At 46.9% G+C, this 21,728-nt stretch overlaps 1 protein-coding gene across 1 annotated transcript in view; it reads left to right on the top strand.

Moving 5' to 3' along the window:
- The window catches only part of LOC142590465 (uncharacterized), an 80,448-nt gene extending 61,305 nt beyond the window's left edge, over positions 1–19,143 (top strand). The window contains exon 5 of the mRNA XM_075702604.1: positions 18,077–19,143. Coding sequence (XP_075558719.1) covers positions 18,077–19,005 — 929 coding nt within the window. The 3' untranslated portion in view covers positions 19,006–19,143. The remainder of the gene's footprint in view (positions 1–18,076) is intronic.
- Positions 19,144–21,728: the final 2,585 nt, after the last annotated feature.

Here is a 21,728-nt window from a genome sequence, read left to right as displayed (position 1 = left end):
CATGCTGTCCATGTACGTCGATTCATCACACAAGAATTGGGACAATATCTTGCCTTTCATTACCTATGCCTTCAATACCGCGAGACACGATACCACTGGTTACTCACCATTTTTCCTTCTGTATGCTCGTCCGCCGCGCTACACCCTCGACACCATATTTCCCTACTTCGCTCATGACAACGAATCAATTGATGAGATCCTATGTCGAGCAGAAGCGCGACGCCTCGCTAGGCTACGCACCCTAGCATCGCAGGACCGGTCCAAGATCCGCTATGACGGGCGTCACCGCCACGTTTACTTCGATCCTGGTGACCTTGTGTGGGTCTGGACGCCGTTGCGGAAGCGTGGCTTGTGCCAGAAGTTTCTCGCCCACTACGTCGGCCCTTACGTTATTCTGGAGCGCCTCAGCGAAGCAAACTACCGCATTGCGCGTCTCACGAGCAGTGGACGACGCTCGGCCAAGGCTGAAGTGACGCACGTCGCGCGTCTGAGGCGTTACAACCCACGAGATGACTGACTCGCCCGGCGGGCTTCGTCTGCCAGCGGGGAAATGTTACAAGCTGTCATGAACCACGCCTGCCGCGCAGACAACCAGAAGAAAGAAGAAAACGACGTTGGCCAAGCTGCCGCGAGACCGCTCTTCAAGAACCGCGCCTATCAACCAGATTCATCTGGTTCTGTGTTAAACACCTCGTGTGTAACAATATTGTGCTGCATGCAGGCAATCCAGGGCATCGTCATTGTGTGGTAGCGGATAGCCTTCATGCTTGGTTACATTGTCGCAAAATCGCCAACTGTTGTCCTTCTTTTCAACTACAGTCGAACCTCGATATAACGAACCTCAATTTAACAAAATTCTCGAAATAACGTACTTTTTATTTTTCCCAATCTCTGCCCCATTGAAAACCATGTATTTTTTTTCGCGATTTAATGAGGTCACTTTATACTGTACTTCCGATTTAACGAAGTCCTCGCGCATGGCACGCACATGCCAGGAGCCTCCTTGACAGGCAGACGAAAACTTAAGCCGGGCATACAGCGATTTGCATGCGCCCTTTTATGCACGAATTTTTCCGGCGCGCTTCAATACGTGGAGCAGAACGTGCCGCTGCGCCATCTATCGTGTACGTATGAAACCCGCAGCGGACGCGCTCCTGTAGCGCTAGCCGGAGTTCTTCAGAAGTTCCGGAACGCGTCACGCTATGACGTCACCGGCCTGTTGGAACGGGAAAGTACCAACCGGAAGTAAGTTTACGAACAGTGGTCGTTGGGCACGTTTTCTCAGTTGGTTACCGTATTTACACGATTGTAAGTCGACCACATTCTTTAAATTTGAAAGTCTGAAGTTGGGGGGTCGACTTACAATCGAAACCAAAACATGGCCCCGCCAAAAAAAGCGAGACCAACGGGAGCTACAGCGTAGTTACAATTTTATGTTTGCTCTATGGCCCTACCCGTATGTTTTCGCTATCCCGCGTGTTTGTTCGCTTTTCGGAAGAGTTTTTCAACATTTTTAAAAGTTTTGCAGTGCATGCAACACTCGTGGGGGGGGGGGGGGAGGGGTCGATAGCTGATGGAAGCGCGGCTATTCCCATTTGCGGCGGCACCATCACAACAGCGGCGCTTGCGGAGAGTATCGGTAGTTCATGGAAGAGCAGACACCGCTCTCGCGTTTCTTTCTCTGTTGGCATTGGTTTGACGCGTTCCGAGGCGCCTTCGAAGGTGCCAAGTCCTCTTCCCATCTGACAACGGTTCCACTTGACTGCCGGCTGCGTGCTACTTCTCTGCATCCCCAGACGTCATGAGTGCTCCAGGCCCACTAATCGTTCGGCACTCGTTCACAGCAGCGTTCAAGAGGGCTGCCATCCTTTACGCCAAAGAAACAAATCACAAACGGGTGGTGCGAGAGTGGCGACTGCAGCGAAGTGAAATTTTCGCCTGTGACGGCAAGTCAGAAATTTCCCACGTGCCGAAGTCCGGACGCTTTCCGGAGCTGTAGGCCAAGCTTGCGGCGTACGTCGCTGAAATACGTGATCAGTCCCTGCCAGTGAAGTGCGACATGGTCATGAAACAAGCCCGGACCTTCGGCTTAATTTTAAGGCCCTGCTCTGCCGTGAGTACAAGGACGGTGACGAAAGTATGGCGTACACAACAGATGTCGTTGACTCGTGGCAGCTGCTCTGCGATCAGGGAGGTGCTCCAAGCGACGTGACACTTGAGGACTTTTGTCTTCAGCGATGCTTGCGCTGTGACAACTGAAGAGCTGGACGATGACGCAATATTCCAGAGCATCACCGATACAGAAATGCAGGACGACGACTCGGACGAAGAACTCCAGGCGGCAAGCAGCATAGCTACACCGAAGCAAGTCATGGACGCGCTGGATCTCTTACGCACGTATGCGGGCGCGCACTCGCAAGCCTTAGCAGCCCTGTCAACCTGCGAACGCCTTATAACCCCGACGGTTATTAAAAAGCGGCAGACGAAGCTGACGGAGTTCTTCGCTTCCACCTGAGTTGCATAGAATTGCTCTGCTTGTAGTTAAATAAAATATTCCAGCGTTCATGAATCAACGTCGTCATTGCTTTACTGAGCGCGGTATCATCCGATGGCTGCGAGCGTTAAGCGCCCTAATGGTAAGTGGTTGCCTCATGGATCCACCAAGTGAATACTACTTCCAATTTTCTTCGAAAGAATATTCAAGTTGATAGCTCTGGTATGTGCATAATTTTTTTTTCTTTGCGCCACGGGCTCCCATGCCTTCGTGAAAGGAAATTTTTTTTTTAGTGATAACAAATCATGATGATGATGGCACTAATGGCCACATCTAGTGGCAGCTATGAGCACTAGGCGCGGCGCTTGCTGCACACCTGCTCTTCACCGTACGCGTAATGGAGAAAAATGCGTTCGTACCCGCTGGCTATCGGGCATCACGCTCTTGGTTGTGTTATTAGTTCCGGGGTTGAATGGTTATCTTTGTAACTTTGCTATCTACAATGTGCCGTACGCCAGGAGTGTTCCAAGAACCTGCATCTTTATTTGGGCTGCTGAAACATGCGAACCTCGACTTAACGAGACTCACGATTTAACGAAATTTTCGGCTGCAAATTGGACTTCGTTATAACGAGGTTCGACTGTAGTACAACAGGGATGCCCATGGTCTGCAAGAAGATTCGATGATGTCTCGAGAAATCATCTTGTCAACTTCATGTTGGATGATTTGTCGCTCAGTAGGTGAGACGCGGTAGGGTCGCCGATGGACCGGGCTCGCATCACCGATGTTTATTCGATGTTTTACGACAAATGTTTGTTGTAGAAGCTGTTCTCCAAGGTCGAATATGTCCCAGTACGAGGCAAGGAGGCAACGTAGTTCATTAGCACGCTGGGGCGGAAGGTCGGGAGCAATCATTTTTCTTAGGGCATTCAAGTCTGAAGGGACAGGGGGCAAAGCAAGAGTTGAACACGAGGAGCTGTTACAAGTTAAAGTCGAAATGTTGTAGTCTCTGGCCGGCGTTATTTGTGCCAGGGATATTCCGCGCAGGAGTGCTTGTGTACAAAGTCCAAAGTTCACAAGTGGAAGGCAGGACGCGTTGTCTGAAATGGTAATGACGGTGTGAGGAAAAGCGACGTTATGCGAGCGCAGGACATCCGGATTAGGGGATACGATGTAGTCACCGTCTGATATAGGTGGAACGGGGGAGACACCTATGTAGGTAACGGCACGGTGTGGGAGGCGAATATGCTCTGTGGAACATAGCCGTATCGGAGCACTATCAGGAGGGTCAATAGCAGTAGGTAGAGCGAGTTGCACAACACCAGCAGAACAGTCTATCAAAGCGGAATGTGTAGACAGAAAGTCAAGGCCTAGAATGAGGTCATGAGGGCAATGTTCTAGAACATAAAATAAAACAGAAGCACGATGTCCGGCGACACTCACGTGAGCCGGGCACATGCCAATAATGGCTGGTGTTCCACCGTCGGCGACTTGGACTACAGGCGACGGGGCAGGAGTAAGGACTTTCTTGAGACAATTCCGAAGCTGAGCATTCATCACAGATATGTGCGCTCCAGTGTATATCAAAGCCGTAGCCGGTACACCATCCACGTTCACTTTAATGAGGTTCCGATGTGTGGGCAAGGTCAGAAAAGGATTTTTGCGTCGGGTCGGTTTGGCAGCATCACCTCCAAGTGCTGCACCCGTTAGTTTTCCGGAAGGGTGCACCGGAAGGAACTAGGGGACGGTGATCGGCGAGATGGGGGCGATCGGGAGAAGCGGTGACGTCGCGAAGGAGAGTGGCTAGAGCGGGTAGGCAGAGAAGTGTCGCCAGAATGTACTAGCTGTGTTTGCGGGGAAAACCGAGGAGCAGAATGAGGGCCGTGGGATGGGAGGTAGGGCCAGGGGGTCGAAATCCACGAAGACCGGCAATGACGTGAAATATGGCCGGATTGCGATACCGCGTTGGGGCATTCAGGCTGCGGGTCGTATGACAGTGCTGGACGGAGTATAGACCGGTCGATTAACTGAACAGACGCTGGTCAAGCCAATGTTGGCCAATTCCTGGCGCACGACGGACTGTATCAGTGAGACGGTCGCCTGGCAATTGTCGGGGTCATGGGTTGGGGTTGTGACAGGAGATGCGGCTTCTGTTTCACATCGGATGATATGTAGGACGTCATCAGAATGATCGGGCGTGGGCGGACTGCGGAGGTCTTCGCAGGTGGACGTAGCAGCCATGTTGGGAAGGCGGGGAAATGGCTGGGCAATGCGGCGACTCTTGGTTTCTTCAAACCGCCGGCATTCGGTAATAATGGCTTGCACAGTGGAAGGATTCTTGAAAACAAGGAGGTGGAAGGCATCATCTACAATGCCCTTAATGACGTGTGCAACTTTATCAGGTTCGGACATCTTCGGATCCACTTTACGGCACAGAGCGAGCACTTCCTTCATGTACGTGAGGTAGGATTCAGTGCACGTCTGGACACACGAAGCGAGGTCTTTTTGGGCGGCGTGCTGACGTCCAACAGGCTTGCCAAACAAATCTTTCAGCTTCTGTTTACAAATGTCCCAGCTGGTAAGTTCCTCCTCCTGGGTCTGAAACCATACGCGTGCCGTGCCCGCGAGGTAAAATATCAAATTAGCGAGCATGATGGTCTGATCCCAGTGGTTGCTGGAGCTCACCCGCTCATATAGTTCAAGCCAGTCTTCAACATCAGTGTCGTCAGTGCCGGAAAAGGTTTATGGGTCGCGGGGTTGTGCTAGGATGACGGTGGGCGTGGGTACCGACGGGCCCGAAGCATCCTTGCCTTGTGCTGGCATTGTAGATGCAGCCAAGGACCGCCCGCTGCGTAAATCCGTCTTGATAATGATCCCGCAACCTCCATCAAAAATGTTACGGGGTTAAAAACAGTCAGACGTATATTTACAGGATATTTACAATAATCGTAGTGGCTGACAAGATGGTAGACAGTGCGCGAAGTCCAGAGCGTCGTCTTCTTCCGACCAAGCTGACAACATCTTCTTCGTCAGCGTGTCACAATACGTTTTCTTGGAGTGGCATTTAGTGAACAGTTAACATTGACTGGGCATATTAATTACTTGCGTTCCAATATACCATGCTAAGTCGGTCTAATACATATATTAAGGCTTGTTCTACCAACTTCGTTGAAAAAACAACTATGTTTAACACCCAGTGACTTCTTCATTATTGTTTACTTTTCTGGGTTAGACAAAATATGCAAACCTAAACCCCTCAAATATATTGCACAAAAAGGCAATTAGAGCAAACGGTAATATTCCCAGCACTTCAAGAACTCGAGAATACTGATGAACACCAGAGCTTCTTAACACGCATAACTTAATGACCCTTCGACAGGCAATATAGGCTGATTACTTGATCCACAGCAAACCTAACCTTAGGTTTTGTTCACTTGCACAGCCTGGTGCTGTTTCTGAACTGCAATCTGTTTCTTGCAGGACTCCTGATGCTAGAACTAACTGTGGGCATATGACCTTTGAATATAGCATCATAACTTTCCTGAATGATAACAAAGCAAGTGAAAATCTAATACATGATTTCCCTTAGGACTTGAGACTGACTCCAACCAAATAACTAAATTTTATTAGCCCGACGTTTCGGAGCCCATTCGGCTCCTTCCTCAGAGGGTTGTACTTCGGGGGGTGGCGGTGTGTAGCTTTCAAAGGGTCTTTTGTAAAGAAAGAAAAGGGGAGCACAGGAGGTGGGGAGACACTTAACAGACGGGAAGGTAGGGGAAACTAAAGGGGGGGGGGGGTTGATGGCTGCTTGTGTGCTGGAGGGCTGGGATGACCGGTGCTGGGGACAGTGCCCGCGAGAGTGCCCTTGATGGGAGGGGGGGAGGTTACAGGGTCGCACCGACGTTTTTGTGTTGGTGAAACAAGCAGGAGTCTACCTGGCTGTGCGTCCTTTTCTTCTTTTCGTCATGTCGCCAAGGCCATGGACATACACTAAGGGTAGGTTGCCCTTCATGTGCTTTATGTTATTCCCCGTATTCTGAATGTGCTATGACTCCAGTAGTAGTCTCTTCCACGAGTTCGTCTCTGTTTGAAGGATTTCAGTTTCCTGGAAAGCAATTTTGTGGTCGTCGTCTTCTGTGTTCAACGACGGCGCTGCGAATACGGTTGAATGTTCCGACGTCGTTCTCGTGTTGTCTGATCCTTTCTTTTAGATTTTTGGTTTCCCCGATGTACGATGCCGAACAGTTGGCACAGCTGATTTTGTAGACGACGCCTTGAGCTTTTTCTTTCTTTAGATGGACAATCTTTTGGTTTAGGGAGGAGCATATTGAAAGTGTTTATCTGTTTGTGCGCCACTTTGAGGCCTTCTTTTTTCAATATTCGGCTGAGCGCTTCGCTAGTACCTCTGACGTACAGGATGGACACTCGCTTCCGGAGTTGGGGAGAAGTCAACGGTTGAAGGTCCCGCAGTTTGTTTCTTCTTTTTTGTTGTCTGGTTGTTTTTCGATTGAAGTCATCTGTGTAGCAATTCCTCTTAAGTTCGTTGAGAACTGTTCTGTTTTCTTTCTTTTGATCCGATTCCGATGAGGAATGAGTTTCGGCTCGTTTGAATAAAGAATTTACAACAGACGCCTTGTGGTATGCCGGATGGTCGGATTGGAAATGAAGGTAGCGGCCTGTGTGGGTTGGTTTTCGGTAGACTGAAAATTTTAGAATGCCGTCTGTTTGTGTAACTTGTACATCTAAGAATGGGAACGATCCGTTCTGTTCGCGCTCATATGTGAACTGTATATCCGGGTCTATGGAGTTTAAGTTTTTCTGCAGGTTTTCGACTTGCCTTGTCTTCACGATGCAGAAGCAATCATCTACGTACCTGAGGAAGACTTTTGGTTTTGGGGAAAAACTATTTAGAGATCTCACCTCGATGCTATCCCTAGTCAAGTTAGCCATGGCAGCGGAAATTGAGAATCCCATAGGAGTTCCTTTAACCTGTTTGTAGTAGCTGCCTCGGAAGGTGAAATAGGTATTGGACAGGCACAGTTCGAGAAGGTGGCGGATGTCGTCTACACTCAAAGGGGTTCTCTCGCTGAGCATATCGTCGCGTTCCAGGGCATCCCTAGTTGCGGAAACAGCCAACTTAATGGCTACTCTTCTGAACAGAGAGATTACATCAAAAGAGACCAGACATTTATCATCTTCGATACATACTTTTAATGTGACTTTGATGAAATTCTCGGAGTCGCGCACGTGAGATGCTGTCCTTCCGGTGAGTCGTAACATGATCTGATGCAAGTAAGTGAATAGTGATCGTAGTGGGGAACACGAAAAGTCTACGATTAGTCGTAAGGGGATTCCAGGTTTATGGAGTTTTGGCAAGCTGTAGAAAGTTGGGGCGGATCCGTTCCTACACATTAATTTTAGGTTGAGATTTCGAGAATTTGGATGGCTGCGTAATATTTCAATCAGCATCTTGTTCAGCACTGATTGGGTTCTCGTAGTGGGGTCCTTCTTTAGTTTCTCGTAATCTTGGCTGTCAAGTAGGGCGGACGCCTTTTCCTCGTAGTCTTTTATGTTCAAAACAACGGTTGAGTTCCGCTTGTCCGCCGGTAGAATTACAATGCCTGTATCTTCTTTCAGTGTTCTCACTGCTCTTATTTCGTCGGAAGATAAGTTGCGTTCTGTTCTGCGGTTGTTATTGGACCATATTATCACTGGGCACTCTCGCGGGCACTCTCCCCAGCACCAGTCAGCCCAGCCCCCCAGCATCATGGCAGCCATCAACACCCCCCCCCCTTTTGTTTCCCCCACCTTGAAACTTTGCTCTATTTTTCTGCATAATCGCCATCTTTGTCTGCGCATTTTTGTAGACGGTGCTCCGTTTTCTGTATCCCAATGTCGTTGAATTCCACCACCAGCCCATTGAGGAAGCGTTTCAACTCTTCTTTGACTTCATCGTCGCTCCTGATGCGTTGGCCACTCGGATGTTCCTTTAACTTGGGGAACTAGTGATAATCACTAAGCGCAAGGTCTGGACTGTGCTGTAGGTGGGGCATGACAGTCCACCCAAAGTTTGTCAAAAGCTACTAGGTTTGACGGGAGACATGAGGTCAAACGTCGTGAAGCAGCGTTACACCGGCTGCAAGTCGTCCTCGCCGACGGTTCTGGATAGCTTGCCTGAGTTTTCTTAGTGTTGCACAATAACCGTCTCGAGTTTATTGTCCCACATTCCATGAAATCGATCAGCAGTATCTCGTAACGATTCCAAGAAACACTGGCCATGACTTTGCCAGCAGAAGGAGCTTGTTTGAACTTCTTCGCGACTAGCGACTGGGTGACACAACTGTTTGGATTTTTGTTTCGTTTCAGGAGTGAAATGAAAGCCACGTTTCGTCTCCCGTAACAACAGAGTGCAACAATCCTTCCTTATCTTCTTAACTTTTTTGAATTGGCGAGCACACTCAAGGTGTTTCTCCTTGTGGTCTGATGTCAATAGCCACTGTATCCATCGAGCACAACACTTGTGATACCCCAATTTTTCTGTCAAAGCTTTCCACTGTATCGTAAGAACTCCTAGGAATCGGAGAAACAAGTTAACGGACGGCGATTCTCTTATTTTGAAGCAGTTCACCTGGACCACCTCAATAACCTCCTTCGAAACTGACTGTCTTCCACTCCATTCTTCATCGAGGACTTCCTTCCGACCGGCACTAAAATCCCTGCACGACTTTTAGACGTGTTGCACGGACATACACTTGTTGCCATACACATGCCAACTGACGATGAATATCCACGGGTGGAGTCCCTTTGGCTTGCAAAAAGTGAATTATGGAATGAATCTTGCACTTGGCGGGTTCAACAATGAGAACCTCCATATCGGACGGCTGCTGAGCCAAGAATGAACGGCGCAGCGAAGCGCGGCCGGCGGGAGTAGGGAGTGGGGGAACAAGCGCGCGCAGCAGTGTTGCCGGATTTCGCCTCGCACCTTCCCGTGTGGCTGGACCTCTTTGGAAACCTTATTTCTGCAGTGATATTGCACACAAGACCGACCTACTGTAGTCTTAATGTGGGCGATTACTTATTTATTTTTTAGTGCTGTATGTGTTGCTCTATTTCACAGCTGTAGTTAAAAAATAGGTTATGCTGAAATGTTTTTATACTGTGCAGAATTGTGGATGTTCTTTTTTGGTGTGATTCTGATGCTGCCGCACATGGAAGCATGTTGCCGTCTCAAGTGCATTGGTTGTGACTACCAGGAGGGCAGGCCTCGTCAGGCACACACAGCCTTTAGCCTCCCCCCTAATTTGGCGATGCATGTTTGAATGCTGTATGTGAAAAGTGAATCGCGATAAACTTTCAATCTTTCAAAAAGAAACTTTTCAAGTCTGATAACTAAGGAGTGAATCTGGAGATTCATTTAAGAAAAGCGAGTGAATAGCACTAACTGTGGTGTACCAAAACCTCATTGTGCAGCGAACACGGTTAATTTTGCTTTTTATTGGCATCTTATATTAAACAAATGTTACCAAAGAGAAGTATGGTGATGAAGTATAACTTCAGTTATATGTTTCTACTATGTATGCCTGTAGTAAATAAACTTAACTTTCTCCATGAACTGTGAACCTTGCTCATTTGGCATAAGAGAAGAATTAGCCTGATGTTAAGATCATTTAGTATTTTTGCTATAATTTCGTGTTGTAGAAACATGTAATTGGCCGATTCAATTACTTGTTATGCTTCTGTGGACAGAGAAGCAAATATAACGGCTTCTTACGAATTGTCAAGCACAAGGAATTACAGCAGAGCTGCCTTAACTATTGTGACAGTTGTGACTATGCGATAGATGCACTCATTGCACTCAAGTGCAACAGCATAGGGAGAAGCCACATCATTGGCACTTCTGCCATCAGAGCTTCTTCCACAAGCGCGGCTTTGCGCAGTATTACCCCGCAATATATTACACCGCGAATTGCCGCATTCTTAGCCAATGAGCCAAGGTTAACCTCAAGCCGTGACGTCACTCACAGTAATATATGACTTCGAGAATTATTGAAGGCAACAACAACTGTCTGTTTGATCTGTTGCTTCAGTAAACGATTTCACGATTAGAGAAATTGTAAAACCTAGAACCAGAATGTCTGTGAGTCTTTGTTTTACTCTGTGCTGTAACAGGAGAGACATACTTCGGTTTGGTGTGCTGGTTCCCAGGTTGTCCCCGCAGGGGCGTCTGCGTCAGCAGGCGTTTGGTGTGTTGCGACACCACGTACCCGAGCACATGGGGGTTGGACCCTCCCGCGTGTAGCCGTGCGTGGCTTAGCCGTGTCCGGGGAAAAGGGGATCCTGGGGGTTGAGCCAATGCCGGGTGTTTGGACCTTTACGGCCCCTCGGCGGCGGCAACACACCTCTTTGGCCTCTGCTTCACGTAGACGGCACCCCCGGACTGACCCACCCGGGGGAAACCGGTAGTCGCCTTTTCCTGTCTCTCTCTTCTCAAACCTTCGTCTTTATCTCTCACTTTACATCTTTCCTGTCTTCTTCTCTCTTCTATTTACTTCCTTTCTCCTTGGCGGCAAGGGTTAACCCTGTGTGGCTATCCAACCTTGGGTAAACCATATTCGGTTATAGTGACGGCGTACTACTGGCGTCGTGCAGACTTGTATGCAAGCTCTGCCGCGTCCCCTCGTTGGGCTCCATGGTGGGCGGTCGGCGCTGTTGCCGAATGTACACATATTTTCATGGAAACTTCTTTCCCCTCCCTTGTTGATCGCCCTCAGAAACGAGGGCGCACCGAAGATGTCTTCAAGTTTTTTGGACACCAAATCCAGAATTTCCCGCGCTTCCACGTTATCCACTCTGAAAAGCCAAACAAAGCAGTTCGAAACATTTCCCCATTCCTTGTCTCAAAGTCCTTGACTGATGTTTTTGGTCCAGGTTACAAGGTGTCGAGAATGGGAAGCGGTGACCTCCTCTTGGAGCTCCGCGATCTGAAACAATATGAGAATATACAGAAACTAGTGTCATTTGGGGAGACCCCCATAACAGTAACCTCACACCGTACAATGAACACCACCCGTGGTGTTGTGTCAGATGATGATTTGATTGACCTGACTGAGGCGGAGCTCCTGGAGGGCTTCAGCGAACAAAATGTGATCAACGTCAGAAGAATTAAGATGAGGCGGGATGGTAAAGAGATCCAGACGAAGCACCTAATAATTACTTTTGGATCAAGTATCTTGCCCGAGTCAATCGAGGCCGGGTACATCAAGCTCCGTGTTAGGCCGTATGTGCCAAACCCACTCCGTTGTTTCAAATGCCAGCGCTTCGGTCACAGCTCGCAGAGCTGCCGAGGCCGCCAGACTTGTGCTAAATGTAGTGCCCAAGAACACACCTCTGAAGCTTGTGAGAACGCTTTCCACTGTGTAAACTGTGACGGGGATCACGCCGCGTACTCGCGGTCGTGCCCCTCATGGAAGAAGGAAAAAGAAATAGTAACGATCAAAGTAAAAGAGAATATATCATTCAAAGAGGCACGCAGGCGGGTAGTGTACCTGCCAAAGAAAAGCTTTGCCGAAGTGACGCGTCAGGGGGCAGCGTCACAGCGGCCTCCGGTGGCTGTCCGACCCACAGGCAGTGAGTCGGCAGTTACGCCATCTGCCCCCGCGGCGGTTGCAGCTAGCGCTGCTCCGCCTACTCAGCAAACGGGGCCATCGACCTCGAAGGTGGGCGCAGCCGAGGCTGCCCCAACCTCCCCGGCCCTTTCCAGCGCTGGCAACAGCCGGCGCAGCCAAATCCCTCAGGGAGCCCCATCGACCTCCGGGCTGGTGGGCACAGGGGTCTTGCCCTCTAAGGCGGGATCTTCCCTGGTAACTTCTCGCTCGCAAGAGCACGTGTCCGGCGCCTCACTAGAGGCAATGGACACAACACCTATCCTCAAGGCGGTGCGCACCTAGCGCCGAAGGAGCGTCGACACTCGCTCGAACGCTCCAGAAAGAGCAAAACCCCTGTTACAGGGCCTCGAAAGGGCTCTGTAATCTAAGGCATCTCTTCAGTTTCCGTACACACAGCACTAATTTACACTAAATATGGATACACAAATCATACAATGGAACGTCAGAGGTCTCGTTAGAAACCTTGATGATTTGCAAGAACTCATCTACACACATAATCCAAAAGTGCTGTGTTTACAGGAAACACACTTAAAATCAAAATACACAAACTTTCTTCGACAATATGTTACTTTTCGGAAAGATCGCGATGATGCTGTCGCATCATCGGGCGGTGTCGCAATTATAATTCAAAAAAGCGTAGCGTGCCAACGTTTACAGCTACGAACGGCCCTTGAGGCAGTGGCAGTTCGAGCTGTTTTCCTTAATAAACTCGTCACCATTTGCTCGCTTTACGTACCCCCACACTACAAATTAAACAAACATGAATTTCAGTCATTTATAGACGAATTGCCAGAACCTTATGTTGTTCTTGGAGATTTCAATGCGCACAGCTGCCTGTGGGGGGACTCTCGTACAGATGCGCGAGGTCGTCTTGTTGAGCAGTTCCTTTTTTCTTCCGGAGCGTGCCTTCTCAATAAGAAAGAACCCACATATTACTCTCTTGCAAACCGATCTTTTTCGTCAATAGATCTTACTATAGTCTCCCCGTCTGTACTGCCTGAACTTGAATGGGAAGTTACCGACAACCCTTACGGTAGCGACCACTTCCCTATACTGATAAGATCACATAAAGAAAAATATCCACCACACGCTCCTAGGTGGAAGATTGAGACAGCTGATTGGGAGAAATTTCGATCTCTAACTAGTATCCCATGGGCTGACCTGTCTTCGTTAGGAATTGACGCTGCAGTCGAGGTTTTTACAGCATTCATAATCGATGTCGCATTTAAATGCATATCGGAAGTAAAAGGCTTGGCCTGCAAACGGCGTGTCCCATGGTGGAACAACGATTGCAGGATCGCTCATAAAAAACAGAACAGGGCGTGGGGGTTGCTACGCGCTTCTCCCACTGCAGAGAATCTAGTCAACTTTAAAAAAGTAAAATCCGAAGGTAGGCGAACCCGCCGACAGGCCAGACGAGAAAGTTGGCAGAAGTTTCTATCGAGTATTAACTCGTACAGAGATGAGGCGAAAGCCTGGAATAGGGTCAATATGATAAGAGGGCGACAAGCGCATGCACTCCCTTTGGTAAACACAGAAGGCGATACCCTACAAGATCAGGCGGACTCACTCGGGGAGCACTTTGAGAGCGTGTCAAGTGCCAACCATTACTCGCAATCCTTTCGGAAATATAAACAAATAGAAGAAAGTAAGCCACTCATGAGAAAATGTCAACAGAATGAACGATACAACTGTCCTTTTAGCATTGCCGAGTTGAGAGCTGCCTTGAGCGCATGCAAGAGCTCTGCACCGGGATCTGACAGAATCATGTATGAAATGATCAAAAACTTACACAATGACACGCAGGTTACACTACTCACACTTTTCAACACCATTTGGGATGCAGGGTACCTTCCAACCGCATGGAAGGAAGCCATTGTGATCCCGGTTTTGAAACAAGGCAAAGATCCTTCCTCAGTGGCAAGTTACCGCCCGATAGCCCTGACAAGTTGCCTTTGTAAGGTATTCGAAAAAATGATTAATCGGCGACTCGTTCATTTCCTTGAACAGAGCAATATGCTTGATCCTTATCAGTGTGGCTTCCGAGAAGGGCGCTCCACAACTGACCATCTCGTACGTGTAGAAGCAAATATCCGAGACGCATTTGTTCGCAAACAGTTTTTCTTATCCATATTCCTCGATATGGAGAAGGCGTACGATACGACGTGGCGTTACGGAATCTTAAGAGACTTGTCAGAAATGGGCATCCACGGTAATATGCATAATATAATAGAAAGCTATCTGTCAAATCGTACCTTCCGGGTAAAAGTCGGCAATGAATTCTCACGCCCTTTTACGCAAGAAACGGGTGTACCCCAAGGAGGCGTGCTGAGCTGCACGCTCTTTATCGTGAAGATGAACACGCTTCGTGTTTCATTACCACCCGCCATCTTTTACTCTGTCTACGTGGACGACATTCAAATAGCTTTCAAATCGTGTAACCTCGCAGTCTGCGAGAGACAGGTACAGCATGGCCTGAACAAAGTCTCAGTGTGGGCAGACAGGAATGGATTTAAGATCAATCCTAACAAAAGCTCTTGCGTTCTTTTTACAAGAAAGAGAGGCCTGGTTCCGGATCCTTCCTTAGAACTGTGTGGACAACGAATACCTATCAGCAAAGAGCACAAATTCCTAGGTGTCATACTTGACTACAGACTCACTTTCGTCCCCCACATTAAATATCTTAAAAAAAAAATGTCTGAAAACAATGAACATAATCAAACTTCTATCCCAGACTACATGGGGTAGTGACAGAAAGTGTTTAATGAATATCTATAACAGCCTCATTCGATCACGACTAGACTATGGTGCCGTGATCTATCATTCTGCAGCCCCGAGCGCGCTAAAGATCCTAGATCCGGTCCACCATCAAGGAATCCGACTGGCCACTGGCGCTTTCAGAACGAGTCCCATACAAAGTTTATATGTAGAATCAAATGAGTGGTCACTTCATCTGCAGAGAACATACATCAGCCAAACATATTTTCTGAATGTCCACTCAAATCCACAACATCCCTGTTTTAATACCATTAATGACATGACATATGCTACACTCTTTCGCAATCGTCCCTCCGTAAGACAGCCTTTATCGCTGCGTGTGAGGGAGCTTAGTGAAGAAATGCACGTTCCACTCCTCGAGCTTCCCCTAATGCATCCAGCCAAGCTGCTGCCTCCGTGGGAGTGGCAGCTCATACAATGTGATATATCTTTCGTGGAAGTCACAAAGCATGCTCCAGAGATTGAAATCCAAATGCATTTCCGGGAACTCCAGTACAAATACTCCTGCACTGAGTTCTACACAGATGCATCGAAGTCACGCGACGGGGTGTCCTATGCAGCCGTCGGTCCATCCTTCTCGGAATCCGATTTACTGCATCCGGAAACTAGTATCTTCACGGCTGAGGCCTACGCAATACTGTCGACCGTGAAGCATATAAGGAAATCAAAACTCAAAAAGTCAATTATATATACGGACTCCCTAAGTGTTGTGAAGTCTTTGATATCGTTCTGTAAGCACAAAAATCCTATAATCATTGAACTCTATTCCGCCCTAAGTAAAGCATATGTGTCTAACCAGCATGTGATAATATGCTGGGTGCCTGGACATAGGGGCATCCAGGGTAACGTTTTAGTGGACCAAATGGCCACATCAATTGCATCACACACTGAAAATTCTGCCGCTAGAGTTCCTGTCGCAGACCTGAAGCCTTTCTTAAGAAGGAAACTGCGAAACTACTGGCAGCGCTTGTGGGACCTGGAAACAAATAATAAGCTGCATGTAATAAAGCCACAACTAGGTTTCTGGCCTCCTGTAACAAAATCACGCCGGACAGATGTCCTATTCTGTCGTCTAAGAATAGGACACACTTTTGGCACGCATAACTTTTTACTTACTGGAAATGAGCCCCCAACCTGTGGGAGATGTGGGGAGAGGCTGACCGTCCTCCATGTCCTCCTGGAGTGTCGGAAAGCCGAATCTGAGAGAAAGAAACATTTTCCATTAGCATACCGGCAGCGCATTCCCCTTCATCCTGTAATGTTACTCGGCCCAGAACCACTCTTTGACACTAACGCAGTCCTAGACTTCCTGAAAGATGTTGTGTTACATGTAATTAGCCCTATACGTTCATAGCGTCTCCTCTCTCCAGAGGATGCCGCTGTGATAGCTATTTTGTATAGCACATGCCTCTCGGCCCTTGCGTTTGAAGGGCTCTGGCGAGGCAGTAGTGCTCTTAGACAATTCTAGTCTCTCGCATATTTTATATAATGCATCATTCTTTTTAATGTATTTTAGTGATCATAGTACATATCTTTAATCATTGCCATAATTTTATTACAGGTAATTTTTATGCAATTTACACAAACTGTTTTAGGCCCCTCTACAGCCAAGTCACATTAAATTCACAGAGCCCATCAGACCACGACATATTCATTACCACTAGCATGGCGCTCTTTGGCCATACCTGGCCCTTGCGCCATTAAACCTCAAACATCATCATCGTTCCCAGGTTGTGTAGTCGTTTCGTGCAGAAAACCAAACTATCTGCCTTTTTTACTTAGTTCCAATGTGCTATGTGCAGTTTGATTCGCCTCTGTCATCCTCAGTGCTCGTGACTGTGGCACTGACTTATACCATTATTCAGATGTTCTCGCAGAGGATGCCTGAGCTGAGCGCAATGAGTAGAGTCCATGTCGAATTGTTCCACTTTGAACAAAACTGCAACTGAAGATGTTGTCGTACTTTGTTAAGCTTATAAGGCCGGTACTGAGTCCCAAATTAGCAAGTAGTTTTCGCAGATGAAGAATGGCAATATCACTTTTAAAAAAAGTTGCCATATTTTTGCACCTATAGCTCGCTCCGAAAATTGTAAATCTTTAAAGAGTAAGGTCAGGGTTGGGGTACGGATTACAGGATCGAATTTCTATTTGAGGTGCTGTGCTGCCACAAAGCTACACTTCAGGGCAAGGTTCTCGACTACTCAAACTTTTATTATCTCCTGGATAACCCCTAGATCTTTCCATTCATGTATGTCGAAACTCCCTTCTCTCCACATTCATTGTCATTCATTCCTACTCTGTACAAGTCGCTATTTTGCGTTTAGTAATTAACAAATACTCAAACTTCATTTAACGAAATGGGATATAACAAAATAATGGATACAACGAAGTACATTAAATTCTGTGTGAAATCCTCATTGAGATTTTCGTATTTAAAACCTCATTTTAAGGACGTGAAATTGTCCTACCAATGGCTATCACGAACTAGATTTGTCCACAAAACCAAAAAATACCCAACCGTTGCGTGCCGAGTGTATCACTTTCCCCAGGGTTCTACACTGACTCACCGCAGCAGTTTAATATTCCCACATCGCTGCGTTGAATATGTATTCGAGCAACAGTGGTCTATCTCAGCGCCACGCGTAGCTGCGCACCTGTGCACAAGCAGCAGTGCACTATTGCACTTCTCCACTGACCTCTCCCTTTCGTGCGGGTGCTTGGCTACACGGCTATGCACAGCAGAGCGAAAGAGCCCTTGAGGCCTCCTGGCCTCAAGTGCTCATTAAGGATGAGAGAGCAAGCTGGCTCAAAACATTATCTTAAACTCTTCGCTAAGGTTCCTAGAAATCCGTGAAAATCTTCGAACACTCCACGTTCTCTCACTTTCTAATTTTACACCTTTGTAAAAAATAATTTCTATTATAGGCGGACATCACAAACAGCATCAACAAGCATTCAAATGCAGAACTATTGAGTAAATTAAAAAGGACCGTCAAAATTTCTTTGTTTAATCATACTTGAAATCACCCTCCATGGTCTTCCCCCCCCCCCTGAAAAGAAAGCTTGTAATTAAATTCAGCACCTGTTTTCTTTATGGCATTTTATGCTATATTTAATTACTTTTGTTTTATTTGCGCAGCATCAAGGCCTCGTATTTCTCCATCAACTGCCACATGTGACAACTCAAAGCAAGGATTCCTTCACCAATGTGACTACGAGGCTGATAAATTGGCTCATCTGGATGCACATGCCAACATCCCTACTGGAAAGAAGCCGTGTCAGTGCCCTTCATGCTCTCGGAGTTTTTCACGAAAGAGTGACTTAAAAATCCACTTGCGCACCCACACAGGTGAGAAGCCATTTCAGTGCCCGTCATGCCTTAAGAGCTTCTCGCAAAAGACTACCATGAAGTCCCACCTGCGCACCCACACAGGTGAGAAGCCATATCAGTGCCCTTCATGCTCTCTGGGCTTCTCAAGAAAGTTCCACCTGAACGAACACCTGCACACCCACACAGGCGAGAAGCCATATCATTGCCCTTCATGCCTTCAGAGCTTCTCGCTAAGGACCAGCCTGAAAAACCACCTGCGCACCCACACAGGCGAGAAGCCATATCAGTGCCCTTCATGCTCTCAGAGCTTCTCGCAAAAGATCCACCTGAAGGTACACCTGTGCACCCACACAGGTGAGAAGCCATTTCAGTGCCCTTCATGCTCTCGGGGCTTTTCGCAAAAGTTCCGCCTGAACGAACACCTCCGCACCCACACAGGCGAGAAGCCATATCAGTGCCCTTCATGCTCTCGGGGCTTCTCGCGAAAGTTCTGCCTGAACGAACACCTACGTACGCACACAGGTGAGAAGCCATATCGGTGCCCGTCATGCCTTAAGAGCTTCTCGCAAAATTCTAGCTTGAAGGCCCACCTGCGCATCCACACAGGCGAGAAGCCATATCAGTGCACTTCATGCTCTCGGAGTTTCTCACAAAAGAACCGCCTGAATGAGCACCTGCACACCCACACAGGTGAAAACATACCAGTGCCCTCTATGCCTTCAGAGCTTCTCCTGTAAGAGAGCAATGAAGGTACACCAACGCGTTCATACAGGTGACCGGCCATACAGTTGCAGTGTCTGCTCCGTGTCCTTTATGCCGTCTTGTAGTTTGTGGAGACATAAGCGGAGAGCACAGCACCATGGAGCACAATATGGAGGGTAGGTCAACAACTGTGTTGACCTAGACTCCAAATTACAAATCTACAGATGTGTAGCATGTGTAGCAGATGAAGATACTTTTGATTTTATTCTATTCATACTTCTTTTTTGCAAGTGGGTACTTTTTAGAGCAATTGATTGTTTAATAAGTTAGCTTTCAACTGTCTGTTTCATCGGAGCACCAAATAAAATCCTGTGTTTAATGAGAATTCATTGTCTGTTCTTGGTATTTGAGTACCTGAATGAGAGCATGCTATATAGTCATGTCATTATTTTATCCTGTCGAGGGCTGCAAGAGAGGTTGAGTGGTGACAATTGGGAAGTTCATTATTAGCACAGAAGGCTCTTGTTGTAACTTATATACATGAGTAATTTACGTCTTGAGTCAAATGTCAAGTCCTAATGAATGCCTAATTCATTCCTACATATTACATCAAGATATGTGTAGGCATTTGTATAAGCACTGGCGTGACATATATATCTCTAAAAATATTTCTATAAAATTTACAGATTGAATCGAGTATACAGTGACACCTGCACAGTATAATACATTTGTGCACAGAAGGCAGGAAATTGGGCCAATAATGTTTATCAATACTTGCAAAGATTCTTTCTGAATTGCAGTTGTGCCTGTCTCTCTCAAGTAATTTCTTCACGAAGAAAGTTATGCACAGGGCATGTTCTTAAGATAATAAATACAAGAATTAACTGTTTCTATTTTGATTATAAGTTACTGCGAATATTTCATGCTTTGAATAGGCACTTCGTAAATCCAAATATTTTCTAGTAACCTTCGAACACTTAAAACATTAGTTGTTTTATAATATGGATAATATAATATTAAAGTGATATATATATATATATATATATATATATATATATATATATATATATATATATATATATATATATATATATATATATATATGGGGGTAACTATAATCATGGAATTGAGCCTGCTCAGGAACGAAGGAAGCCTAAAAGCAGTGTAAAAGAAACTAGGAATAGGCAAGAATCAGATGTATGCGCTAAGAGACAAAGCCGGCTATAGCATTACTAATGTGGACAAGATAGTTCAAGTGGCTGAGAAGTTCTAGACAGATTTATACAGTACCAGTGGCACCCACGAAGATACTGTGAGAGAGAATAGTCTAGAGGAATTTGACATCCCACAAGTAACGCCGGGAGAAGTAAAGAAAGCCTTGGGATCGAGCTATGCAAACGAGGAAGGCAGCTGGGGAGGATCAGGTTACAGCAGCTTTGTTGAAGGATGGTGGGCAGATTGTTCTAGAAAAACTGGCCACCCTGTATACGCAATGCCTCATGACCTTGAGTATACCGGAGTCTTGGAAGAACGCCAGCATAATCTTAATCCATAAGAATAGGGATGCCAATAACATGAAAAAATTATAGACAGATCAGCTCAATGTCCATTGCCTACAAAGTATTTACTAAGGTAATCGCAAATAGAATCAGGAACACCTGAGACTTCTGTCAAACAAAGGACCAGGCAGGATTCCCTAAAGGCTACTCAACAATTGACCATCGTGGGTGCCACTGGTACTGTATAAATCTCTATAGAACTCATCTGCCACTTGAACTATCTAATCCATATTAGTAACAATATTGCCGGCTTTGTCTCTTAATGCATAGATCTGATTCTTGCCAGTTCCTAGTTTCTTCTTCACTGCTTTTATGCTTCCTCCGTTCCTGAGAGCATGTTCAATTCTATCCATATTATACTTCCTTATGTCAGCTGTCTTACCCCTGTTGATTAACTTCTAAAGTTCTGCCAGTTCTCTTCTAGCTGTAGGGTTAGAGGCTTTCGTACATTGACGTTTCTTGATCAGATCTTTCGTCTCCTGCGATAGCTTACTGGTATCCTGTCTAACGGAGTTACCAACGACTTCTATTCATCATCATCATCAGCCTGGTTACACCCACTGCAGGGCAAAGGCCTCTCCCATACTTCTTCAAGTACCACGCTCATGTACTAATTGTGGCCATGTTGTCCCTGCAAACTTCTTAATCTCATCCGCCCACCTAACTTTCTGCCGCCCTCTGCTACGCTTTCCTTCCCTTGGAATCCATTCCGTAACTCTTAATGACCATCGGTTATCTTCCCACCTCATTACGTGTCCTGCCCATGCCCCCCCCCCATTTCATTTTCTTGATTTCAACTAAGATATCATTAACTCGCGTTTGTTCCCTCACCCAAATCAGCTCTTTTCTTATCCCTTAACGTTACACCTATCATTCTTCATCCATAGCTCGTTGCGTCGTCCTCAATTTAAGCAGAACCCTTTTCGTAAGCCTCCATGTTTCTGCCCCGTACGTGAGTACTGGTAAGACACAGCTGGGGGGGAGGGGGTGTTATAAACTTTTCTCTTGAGGGATAAAGGCAACCTGGTTGTTCATGATCTGAGAATGCCTGCCAAACGCACCCCAGCCCATTCTTATTCTTGTGAGTATTTCAGTCTCATGATCCGGATCCGCTGTCACTACCTATCGTAAACTGCTGTTCTCTTCCGAGACTGTTCAACATTACTTTAGTATTCTGCAGATTAATTTTTGGACCCACC

Source organism: Dermacentor variabilis, chromosome 8, assembly GCF_050947875.1.
Source record: "Dermacentor variabilis isolate Ectoservices chromosome 8, ASM5094787v1, whole genome shotgun sequence".
Taxonomy (NCBI): Eukaryota; Metazoa; Arthropoda; class Arachnida; order Ixodida; family Ixodidae; genus Dermacentor; species Dermacentor variabilis.
The sequence above is the reverse complement of the archived record's forward strand: the minus strand, read 5'-3'. Positions and strand labels throughout refer to the sequence as shown.